Source organism: Ursus arctos, unplaced genomic scaffold, assembly GCF_023065955.2.
Source record: "Ursus arctos isolate Adak ecotype North America unplaced genomic scaffold, UrsArc2.0 scaffold_22, whole genome shotgun sequence".
In the NCBI taxonomy this organism is placed as follows: Eukaryota; Metazoa; Chordata; class Mammalia; order Carnivora; family Ursidae; genus Ursus; species Ursus arctos.
The window spans coordinates 37,934,041-37,947,174 of NW_026622897.1; the positions used below are offsets into that span (position 1 = coordinate 37,934,041).

Consider the following 13,134-nt stretch of genomic DNA (forward strand, 5'->3'; position numbering starts at 1 on the left):
GATAATTCCAACAATAAAACAATTTGTAAAGACTTCGTGCATTACTGGAAGTGATCATGGTAAGACTGGATAAATATCCCAGAGATTTTTAGAAAGAATGCTCGAACTGAATGGAAATTTATTCTGATTCTAAAAGTGTATGACTCCAGGATAGCATTCCAATGAAATTTAAATTAAGCATTTTTTAAAATTTTTCCAAGAATCATTATTTGTAAATGATACCTTTATCCTGTATTTTTCCTGGGAAGTTCACAGTTCTCATAGTTACTGTTTTTCTTAAATACATTTTCTCATAAGTAATAGAGGAAGAGAAAAAAATAGTATATTAATCATCTATTCCTGTATAAAATATATCTCAAAGCTTAGCAACTTAAAACAGCTTTTCATTTTCTCACAGAAACTGTTGGTCTGGAATCTGGGAGTGGCTTAGCTGGATAGTTCCGGCACAAGGTCTCTCATGAGGTTTCAATCAAGCTGTTATTGTAGCTGCATTCTCATCTAAAATCTTGACTGAGGGAATATCCACTTAAAAATTCACCCATAGGGTTGTTAGTAGGCCTCAGTTCAGTCTGGTTTATCAGCCTTCCCTAGACTCTTGATTATATGACTATACAGTGAAATCAACTATGTGAAAATACAAAATAAGAAACACAGCATTCATAAAACAAAAATGTCTACATACTAGCAGTATGTAGTAGTCAAACAAGAGATTTCAGTTCCTCAAATGTGAGCCCCACCAGAACCTGAGAAAGGGTAACTGTCTTCCCCCTAATGGAATGATTAACAATAACAATGCTAAGAATAGCTTAAAGAACAAATATGTGAAATCAAACTAAATATGATGACAGAATATGTTAAGAAGGAACTTTTAGAGCTCAGGGAACAAACAGAGGGTAAGATAAAACCATTAAGGAATTGAAAACTTCATTTGTGGTAATATAGAGGCAACTGAAAAGATAAGAATGTAGCTATCATATTTTAAAAAGTCAAACAAATGAGAAAAGAATAAATATACAAAAGTTGTTACAGAGATGATAGAGAAGACTTAAAAAAAAATCAAAGATATGCCTAATTGGTATGAAGAGAATTGAGCAAATAAAGAAGATGTCTTCCTGAAAAAGAAAGTCTTGGGGTACCTAGGTGGCTCAGTGAAGCATCTAACTCTTGATTTGGGCTCAGGTCATGATCTCAGGGTTGTGAGATCAAACCCGGTGACAAGCTCTACACTCAGCCAGGAGTCTGCTTCAGATTCTCTCTCTCCCTCTCCTTCTGCCCTTCTCTCCACTCTCTGTCTAAAATAAATAAATAAATATAAAGAAAAAAGAAAAAGTCTTGAACCTACCAGTTATACAAAACGATTAACACCAAGACATATCCAGAAAAGTCTTGAAATTCAGAATGAGGAAAGAGCCTTACAGACATCCAGGTATAAAATCCAGTCATTTAAGAGTGAGGGAAGGCAGGCTGGACTCAGACTTACACATGGTAATGTTAAATGTGATCAGAGAATGGAAAAATATCTACAGGCTTTAATAAAATTAATACTGATCACCTAATTTGATACCGAGCCAAGTTGTCTTTCAATTGTAAAGACAACAAATGGATATTCTGAACCATGAAGCAAAACAGAAAATTTATGGAATAAACTTAGCAGAAGTGAGAGAAGGTATGTTAATTTCATCATTCTTTGTAGGAGATAATCAACAAATCAATTTTAAATTGAAACAATTCTGAGAAAGGACTTTCTGGAGATATGAAACTGATATTTCATAGACAATAACCACTAGCATTATAGGTTTAGCCAACAACAGATATGTTGTAGTCTTTTCATTAAAAAGACTGATTTCAAGAAAAAAAAACACTCCAAAACATTACTCCTATGAGAAATTAACATTGTGTGTGATGGCATCTGCCTGTTACACAGATATCTCAAAGATTTCTACTTTGTTAAATAAAGATTTTGATTTACTAGTTATCAGGATCTTTGTGATGATTATCATGTATGTTTTGAAGTCCATCTCCACAAGTTACAGATTCCATCAAGTTAAAAATTGTAAAACATAAGAACATTGCTTGATGTAATTCGCCTTCACTAATAGATGTAGTGTACGACTGCAGGAGAGTGAATCAATCTGTCTGAGTTTACCTATAATAATACATTCTTGGTACAGAACCTTAAAAATGAATCTCTTTAGAGATAGAATCATTATTGATTACCCTTTGCTGGGGACTGGGAAGCTCTAAGTAGACACATGTTCTTCAACCCCATACAATGAACTTTATTTCTAAGAGAAAAATGAGAGAGAGGGAGAGAGGGAGGACGATTGCTTGCTTAAATGTTTTTGGAAGTAACAATTGAACAACGAAGGGATATCTAACAGAGGATGCATTGTCACCACAGAATATATGTTGTTCGGGCCAGTCTCTTATTTTTTCAGTGTGTAATTTAGCAAATCTTACCACTTAGCTTTTCCCCAGCCTGACAATCTTTATTTCTCTTGTCCTGTTCTGAAAATTTTCAGAACAAAAGATTTAGAACCACAGATCCTCAGTTAGAATCATTCATTTACTACTTCACTAATTTTTCAGAAGTCTCTTCTCAGAACCTCAGAGTTTTCATCTTTGAATAGAAATAATTACATGTTCAGCTCAGAGATTTAAATAATAATAATAATAATAATAATAATAATAATAATATATATTAAAGTGCTTTATAAATGTTATAACAAATTATAATAGTAATAGTAGTGGCAGTGGTAATCATATTCTAGATTCTAAAAGCCCTGAATTTGTATCCCATGTTTGCCATGTGTTTACTATATACATTTATTTCATTAATTTCAGCCTCAGTTTTGTCATCTATACAATGGGGGGATTAATTCTAGTCATATGGATGTTGTGAGTGTTACATGATACACTGCATATAAATAATTCAGTATAATGTTTATAATGTAGTAATTATACCACAAGTAAATGTTAGTTGTTGTTGCTGTTGTTCTTATTATTAATTATAATTTATAAAGTAGTTGTGATATACTAAGTATACTAAGTATATTTATAAATGTTGATGTCAACCAATCCTCATAATAATATGGTCAGAAGACATTATCATCCATAATTAATAAATGGAGTACAAAAGATAAAAGTAAAAAAAAAGGGTAAAAAAATAAAAAAGCTGGAATATGATGGTACTAGAACTTGAACCCAAGTATGTCTGACTCTAAAGCTCAAGAGTTTTGAAATATATAAAAATATAAAATATATTTATTCAATGTTAATTTTATGCATTATTGATATTTGTAATATTGATTTAAATGATCATATTTATAATGTATAAAGACTAGAAGAGATGTATTTTCATGACTCCATCACGCAGTTTAACTGTAACTGAGAGTTTGAGGAGGTTTCATGTGCTTTTCCAAATTTTTATAAATACATTATGATGCAACAACAAATAGAACATTTTGACAATAATTTTCTCTAGTTGTTTTTATTATATTGCTTGTTTTTCTTTTTTTGAGTAAAAGTTTTACATGATAGCAATGCCATTTGGTATAGAGAAACACATTTCAGTTATTTTCATGTAGTATTTTATTATTTGTTGCTTAAAAAAAAAGAACTTTAGCTAAATTATCTAGGATTCAAACAAAATACTTGTCAGTGTCTGCTTATTGTGAGTGCTCAGTTTTATTGGATGAATATGTAGAGTGCCATCAACACTTTTGTTTTTCTTTGCCCCCCCAAAAAAGAATATATATCTAAAGAAAACATACAAATGTACTCTAAACCCATTATTCTAAATATGGAGGTGTATATCTTTTTCAGCAATAATTTCTTAAAGCTTGAATTTTCTGGTACATTTATTCTTGTATTTTTTTCCTAATATTTTCTTGTAGTTATCTACAAAGAATGAGAACCTTCAACTATTTAGTAGAGGCATTAGAAATACATATTTCCTAAAATCTTCCCTCTTCATTTTTCTAAGGCAGTGGTTTTAAATGAGGACAATTTCAACCCAGGGAGCATTTAAGAATCTCTGGAGACATTTTTGATTACACTTTGGGAAGGTGTGCTGCTGGCATCTAGTAGGTAGGGGCCACAGATGATTATAAACATTTTACAATTCACAGGGCAGTCCTCATTACAAAGAGTATCCCAAAATGCATTTGTGCCAAGGCTGAAAATCTTGATCTATGGTTACTATATAATCAAATTCATGATCAATAAAAGTGAAGGAAAAAAATTTACTTTCTTCTAAATTCACAATTCAAGATGCTAAGGATCCTAGATATGCATGTAACTCTGTGAGTTTTTGCACTACTACAAGCTAAGACTAATACTCCCCCAACACATTTACTGATCATTTCTCCAGCAGAATTATCCTAAAACTTCAGCCAAATTATCCTAAAGCTCTTCAAGCCCAAGCTGTCATCTGAGGCCCAATTTTATTTCTACTTTTCTGTGAAATTTTCCTTAGTTTAAAATGACCTTTATCATAGGATTTCTCTATTAACTAATTAAATGAGATAAAATCTAATATCTGACATATAGTAGGTACTTAATAAGTTTAGGTGTTCTTCCCTCTTGCCTCTTTCTCTTCTGATCTCCTTATTTGCATTGTTTACCTGCTGATGAACGCTTAATTGTATGCAGTTTTGGTATTTTTATTCAGTTATTTGACTTTTTTTGAGGACAGTTATTTGACTTTTTTTGAGGACTCTATAAGAATATATTTATTTGCATTGCATAATTTACCCTTTACACTCTAGCATTTTTAAAACTAAATAGTGATTGATTAAATGATTGAAGAAATGAATGGACAGAGAATACACGCCGACCAATGTTTTCATATCTGTAGTTCTCATGTAGAACACAATGTTAATTAATGACTTTTTATTTATTATATATTATTTTTAACATTCTAAGAGTTTTTCAAACATTTAGGTTTTTTTTTTAAGATTTTATTTATTTATTTGACAAAGACAGAGAGAGAGCACAAGCAGAGGGAGTGGCAGGCAGAGGGAGAGGGAGACCACCAAGCAGAAAGCCCAATGCGGAGCTTGATCCCAGGACCCGGAATCATGACCTAAGCCAAAGGCAGATGCTTAACTGACTGAGCCACCCAGGCGCCCCAAACTTTTGGGTTTTTTAAAATGTTTTTGTTTAGCGTTATTTTCTTTAGCTCTGTTCTAGATGAATACAAAGATATGTACTTAAAAATGTACACCAACAATGTTTGAGATATTTGTTTTTTATCATATATATCATATTTTTAAAAGAAATCTTAGTCAATTAAAAAAATTCTGGATATGTCTCTAATTTACTAAAATAATGTGATTTACTAGTTGTGACTTTCTTTTGGTAATATGCCTGTTGAGTTCAAGGAAAAAGGAAAAATTTTAAATATGAAAATAATGGAGAAAAAAAATCTCGATAGTTTTAGAAATTTTAAAGTATGTCCTTTTTGGTCCTTACAGAAAGTGTGGACTATGGGCCAGTGTTTGTACAAGAACCAGATGATATAATTTTCCCAACTGATTCTGACGAAAAGAAAGTAGCATTGAATTGTGAAGCTCGTGGCAACCCAGTTCCCAATTACAGGTAAAAGTTCACCATTAATCATTTTTCTCATGTCTTAAAAATTCCCTTCAATGAGATTCTGACATTCCCAGGGAGTATTTTAATATGTCAAGTAACTTTTTACATATTTGTCTTCTGATTTTATTTAAGATGGCTTCGAAATGGAACAGAAATAGATTTGGAAAGTGATTACCGCTACAGTTTGATAGATGGGACCTTCATTATAAGCAATCCAAGTGAAGCAAAGGATTTTGGTCATTATCAGTGTTTAGCAGCCAACACTTTCGGAAGCATTCTTAGTAGAGAAGCCATACTTCAATTTGCCTGTGAGTAAAGTGTATGTTTTCTTCATGTATCTGTATATAGTATGTATACATGTAATTTTATACTTCAGTTAGACAAAAGCTTAATTAAGACCTCAAATTTTAAAATAGTGGTAAAATCTTGATAAAGATAAGAACTGTGAAACAATGTGTTTCTTTCTAAGGTATTTTGAAACTCCCTGAAATGTTTGCCCTCTTCAAATAAACCCAACACACTAGTCTGGGAGGTTAAAAATACTATTTATGAATTCTTTTCCTCCACATTTTAAAATATCTAATTATCTGCTTTTATTTTTCTACTGTTTATTATAGTCACTATTTGCTATAGATTCTTTTGGACATAAGATCATATATTCTAAAAATTCTGCTTAGTTAGGAAACCAAAGAAACGCCTCTGAAATGCTAATGTTTCAGATTCCAACTATAATTACTCACTCAGATGCCTCAATTTTTTAATTAGAAAAAAGATACATACATATAATCATACATATATATTAGAATATATACATTTTTTAAAATAGATCATTTATCTAATTAACTATGCATATTGAGTTCTTAAAACTTGTGAAATTATTTAACGTGTGATTAAACTTACACCAAATAGATAGGCTACTGAGTAAAAAGCAAACATACAAAAAAAAAAAAACCAAACAGTATCATTTCTTAGTAAATGATCCTACCTGAATTTAAATTCTTGCATATTACAATATCTAAAAAATAGGAGGGTAGCAATCTTTGTGTTAATAATTTATATGTAACTTATTTTGGCTATATAATTTATCACAAAATGACTTTTAATTTAAAATTACACCCTGAAGAATGGAATAATTGAATTTTCTCTACATAATCTTCATCACATATTATTTCTAATTAACTAGGAATCCAGACATCCTATTATAGAGTGTGAAAGAGAAAGGAAAGAATAAGGAATGATAATGAATTTAGTTTGGAAAACATTGAGCTGGATCCCAGAAAAATCTAAATATTACCTTTTAAAATAAATTTGGCTAAGGAGTTCAGACAGGGCTTTACATACGCCAAAGATACCAAGATAGTAGCCTGAATATACTTTTATTTTAGAAAATATTATGTGTTGTAACACAGAACCTAATACTTTTCAGCATGCACATAAAGAGTAAACTAATAAACAAATAGCCCTCCTAATTGCTCTTCTGTAAATAGAGTAGTCTTTTCAAGACAGATACAGCAAATCCAGAGAACATGATGTATGACTACTAAGTGGCTTATACCTTTCTCTTTGTTCTATACTATCTGACACAAGTATACCAATTCGTAATAGCTTATATATCAATTGTTCTCCCCAAATCACCAGTGGAGGCAAAATATGCAAAGTTTTCTGTATGCTTCAGAGCAGAAATCTAGTTCCTAGAAGATTCAATGTGTCTGTATAACTGTGCCATTCTAGAATTTCTGTAAAGACCATTCACAACTATCAGATACTCACCCCCACCTGCAGTGAGCACATTGGCACCAGCTTTTACAGTTCAATGACTAGGGAAAGAAAGCTCTATCTATCCTACTTATTCTGTATCAAGCTGTCCCGAACCTAGTCTAGAGCAATATTTGCTTTATTTTTAACTTAACATAAGGGTTAATATATATATATATATATACATATACATATATACATTCACTGGTAGCATCTTATGATCCTGCCTTTCCACATCACCACCTCATCTGACTCAACTGTGTTCTGAAGGCCATATATATACATAAGAGCCCATAATGTGCCTGGTTGAAGTAGTCACTTAGATAAGGAAGGCCACTTCTGCTTCAAAATTACTCCCACACCTAGATGCCATTATGTCCATTTGATAAAATAAAAAAAAAAATAGGTCCTTTATGTTTAGTTTTATCTTTTTTCCAGAAGATCTTTGGTGGGGGGGGGGGGATGCAAATATAGGTGGTAGAGAGGAGAATGAAGACTCCACCAACTTGCTTTCTAGTGTACTTGGATATGAGCCTGGGTGCTATGGGATTCTAAGAGTCGAGGTACTTTTGTGATTGGAGGAAAATTGAGGTAGGAAATTGGAAAGAAAAATGGAGCTTCTGAAAGGAAGTGAAAGGATATAAAGGTAAGGTAAGATTAAAAACTTGGTGGCAACTTTCCTTTGCATCATGTTTTTCTATGTCTAGACTCGTAGCTAGATAGATAACGTACTCACCACTTACTGTTGATAGAATATTTAATGTTTAAAGGCTTTTTGCAGGTAGAGGAATGTTCATCACTCTTCACATATTTTAAACCTGAAATTGTTAATCTTTTATATCTATCAACTACTATTTATGTAAAAATTTAAAAGTACAACTAGTATTTTAAAACTAATTTTTTAAGCCATGGGAAGAAAAGTAATATATTTAGTTAATTTAGATAATTATCAAAACCTACTTAATTGAATTAAATTCTCAAATCTAATACATGAGTCTATTAAACATTTTAAATGTCATAAAATTAGGCTAAAGTTACAAATTAATTTTAAATTAATGTTCAAACTAATTTTTTAAGCCTTGGGGAAAAATAAAACTAAGATGTTTAGCAAATTTAGATAATTGTCAAAATCTATTTAATCAAATTAAATACACAAATCTAATACATGATTCTGTTAAACATTTAAATGTCATAAAATTAGGCAAAAGTTACAAATTATAAAATTGATTACACAACTTTTCATTAGTACTTGTAAGTAAACTGTCTTGTGCTTATTCCTGAGGTATATGTTTATGCTTTACTCAGCTTATAATATTTTTATTATATAAATATTTTTACCTTTTATACATCAATTTCATCATATATAACCCATAAATTAATCAGATATGTTTTCTACACTTTTAGTGCTATTGTGATCTTCTAAAATGCTCCTTTCTAAGGAGCATTATATTACCTAATCTGGAGTTCATATCTGAGTTATAAGTCAATTCAATTTTGGTTACTTCTTTCAAATGTGAGACCTATTTAACAGATGTGACTTCTTTCATAATTTGAACATTATTTTTGTTATATCAATAACACTTTAAATATATAGCTTTCACATGGAATATGATATATTTGCTTAAAATGATGTGATTCTAAGACTTATTGGACAGTGTTAAATAAATACCAGGTGAGTATCCCCTAATTATATTCATAGAAAAAAGTACTAATCTATATTTTATAAATAAATACATATTTAATTGTAGGCTCAAGATATCCATATAGTAATAATCCTATTACCAAAAAAGAAAATAAAATTTAAACATAGCCTATTTAAAATAAAATTTAAACATAGTCACTTCCCTTTTTGCTTGGAAATTATATATATTATACACACATGCATCATATTAAACTTTCTGATTCTGATTCTGTCTTATTAGAATCATATGAGATTTTTCAGATTATATATATACATACACACACACACAAACTGTCACAATTTGGCTATTGGGATTTAATGTTAGCTTCTTTGTCCTCTTATTAACCAGAACTATATAAATACATTTTCAAAGATGTATTTATTCATTTTAGATAGATACAGAGCATGAGCAGGTAGAGGGGCAGAAGAAGAGAGAGAGAGAGAAAGAATTCTCAGGCAGACTCCCCACTGAGCACGGAGCCTAATGGAAGGGCTTGATCCTAGGACCTTGAGATCATGATCCACGCCAAAATCAAGAGTTGGACGTTCAACTGACTAAGCACCCCTAAACAGAAATATATTTTAAAATATTTTAACTTTCCACTAATATTATTTTGATCCCCTGCCCACATCCAAAGTCAATCATTAGTTCAGCTACTTTTCATTGACCTAAATGCATAATATTATGGGAGACTAAAATCTAGACTCTAGAGGTGCATATAAGGCTGTTCCAAATAAATTATGATAGTGAGTAGGAAGACTTATTACTAAAACAGTTTAGTAAAACAGACTTTTAAAAAGAACATCCTTTTTTAGGGCCTCAAGTAGCTTATATTCATCGAATGCTGTGACAGACAGTGCTCCAAGTGTTTTAAAATACATTAACTCATTTTATCCTCATAACCAACATATGAGTTGTTATGTTATAAAGCATAAATCCAGAGGTGCCTGGGTGGCTCAGTCAGTTAAGCACCCGCCTTCAGCTTAGGTTGTGATCTCAGGGTCCTGGGATCAAGCTCCATGTCAGGCTACCTGCTCAGCTGGGAGTCTGCTTCTTCTCCCTCTTCTCCTCCCCCTCTCCTGCTCTCTCTCTCTCAAATAAATAAATTTAAACAAACAAACAAAAAACATAAATCCAGGGGACCCCAGGTGGCTCAATTGGTTAAGCATCTGACTCTTGATTTCAGCTCAGGTCATGATCTCAGGATCCTGGGATCAAACTCTGCATCAGGCTCCCAGCTCAATGGGGAGTCTGCTTGACTCTCTCTCCTTCTACCCCTCCCCCTGCTTGCACTCTCTCTCTCTTAAATAAATAAATCTTTAAAAATAAATAAATAATATATAAATCCATTTTATAGATAACTCTTATTTAACTCCAATAGTACTCAATTTCTATTATAATATAAATATGTATTATATTCACTCTGATATACTCTATTTGACTTACCATTTCTCTCTCAAACTCTAATTATATTGTAATTTCTCAAAGGTCTTTATATGTTTGCTTCATCAACCTCCATTTTATAACTACTTAATACCTGTATGATATAATGAAAATAAATATTAACAACAAAAATAAGTATGTAATCATTCTGCATTTCTTCTCATTGTTCAAATGTAGTTAATGAGCCACTTGTTTAATTTTTCTTATGGAAGTTTAAGAATTACCAGGTCTCTTTCTAGAACTGAAATTTTGGGATGTATACTAGTTGTTGTATGTAATTATTTTTTCTTATTTTCATATTTTTTCCTTTAATAAACTTTTTTCCTCATAATTAGATTTATTTATTGGATAATCTATGGTTAGAAGCTGGAAAGCTACATTTTCTAAATGAACTTTAGACAGAACAAAGATAACTGTGGCTATTATCAGTAGCTGATAATGTCATCATAGATCCTGGCTTTTGAAGGGAATGGTGAAAAGGAAGTGAGTATTGGCACCTTTACCTGGTAATGTAGCAATGTGTGGAAGAATTAAATGTAAAATAAACTTGGTTTCTTTAAATTTTTGTTCCTCTTCACTTGTCCCCAATATATTAAAAAATATGAAATAGCAAATGTATATTTATATAGTATTTTTAATTTTACTAATATATTTTATCTCAATCTCACTTCAAAGTATTTATTTGACTTACTATATAAAATTATGTACCATAAAAGGTAAATATGTAAATAAATAAATACAGCACCAGGTAAAAATATATTTCATAATAAGAGGTCAAGATAATGTAGGCTAAAATGTGTCATAATTATTGTGTTCAAGACATAAATATTTCCTTGGGACTCCCAGCAGTCAGAGAAAAAGGAAAAATATAGACATTTTAAGGACTCTAATTTCCCTTGAGTTCCTTAAAAGAAGAAACTCTTTTCTTGACATTTAATTCTCATTGAAATTTCTCATTTGAGGCTTAATAGAGAGATCTTAACAATATTCCTACATCAGTTCAATAGAAAGTTTAATTAGCTTGACATAAAACCAAACCAATTCTTTAAGTGTAACTAGAATTTAATCATGAAGCTATTTACTTCATTCATTTATAATTTTTTTAAAATTTTGATTTGAGCACCTAATGGATTTGAGAAGCTGCTTCAGTCTTGCTCATTTCCTTTTTAACCTATGCCTTACATGTCTAAATGTCTAACATGAGGATCTTTTATTTTAAGTTCTCCCTAAATGAATATAAATGTGGCTCAGCATAGTTAATGTTAATAATATACTTTAACATTAATAAATATATACCTCATAAGGGTATAGTAAAAATTAATGATGTAGAGAAGTCATGTCTGTGAGTTGTTTTTTAACTTCAGAAAGAAGGAAATAAACACAAAGTTGGGTAACTATTGCTAGTACTGATTGTTACTGGTTCTCAATAACACTGATAACGATTATTTTCATCAGAGTATACTTATTCCTGAAGTTTATGTTCATCGTGAGGATAATTTCCTCACCTAGTGTAGTGATTCCTTTTCAGTGATAAGCAAGAATACACCATATAAAACTTTGTCACTCTATTAACTTATTACCATACTGATGAGAATTTGGAATTGATAATGTGACACTACACACTTCTCAAACATCCTTCAGATATCCAAAGATCATAGCAATCTCTCCAAAATTTGGATTCTTAGAAATAATTTATACTAGTAAGTCAAATATAAAATGAATCAAGAGTAAAATCTCCTCATGCTGTCTCTTGTTTCAAAATATCTTTATATGCCATCCCTGGTAAATTGATAGTTCATTTCTAAATGAGAACATATTGCTTTTCAGGGCATTTAGATGATTTAGATGCAGAATATTCCATTAGTTTTCCTTGAAGCAGTTGATTAAAATAACCTCCTTAACTCTTTGAGAGATTATATGATTTTTATAGACTTTGTATTTAAGCCCTTTAATGTAACCTTTCATTTTTACATAAAACTCAAAAATTACTTCTCTTGCTTTCCCAAAACTTCTTCACTTAAAGTAAAATTGACCTAAGACTTTAAAACCATATTTAACTAGCATTTGATACCTAATGAAATTATTTGAATAATTGCTAACTCCGCAGTATATCCAAAGCTTTATTTCATTAGTCTATGAGATTTTGTCCATAATAACTTCATTAAATCATTTGAATATCAACCTGAATGAATCACATTGTCATGGATAATTTTATTAGTTGTAAAATTATCTAATTTATTACAAAATAAGTTGATATTACTTTGTAATTTTGTTTTCTATAAACAAAACAACTATGTTTTTCTTTTATAAAATCATTACTCAAAGAATATGGTTTAAATCTTATCTTAAAAAGACAAGTCTTTTGATCATAATAGATATAATAATTGTGAGTGTATGACTCCTTGACAAACTACAGTATGGATTCTTTGAGATCACAGAAAAAATTTAATTAAAAATACATAAGTTTATGCTTTAAAGTTATAACAAATGAATCAAAGTTGAAATCTGGGGCATATTGTCCTCAAGTCCTTAATTTTATGACATAATACTTTTGTATTTTATTTATTAAAAATTCATCCAAACACATATTTTCATTATTAATAGAAATCATGAATAACTTTGTCCATATGTGACAGATCCTCTACAGCAAAATGGA

The 13,134-nt window shown here is 30.7% G+C and overlaps 1 protein-coding gene across 1 annotated transcript in view; it reads left to right on the forward strand.

Annotated features, from left to right (window-relative positions):
• Nucleotides 1–13,134, forward strand: part of CNTN5 (contactin 5) — a 1,310,719-nt gene that overhangs the window by 765,911 nt on the left and 531,674 nt on the right. Inside the window, exons 5-6 of the mRNA XM_026505289.3 lie at nucleotides 5,478–5,601; nucleotides 5,731–5,906. Of these exons, the coding sequence (XP_026361074.3) occupies nucleotides 5,478–5,601; nucleotides 5,731–5,906 (300 nt within the window). The remainder of the gene's footprint in view (nucleotides 1–5,477; nucleotides 5,602–5,730; nucleotides 5,907–13,134) is intronic.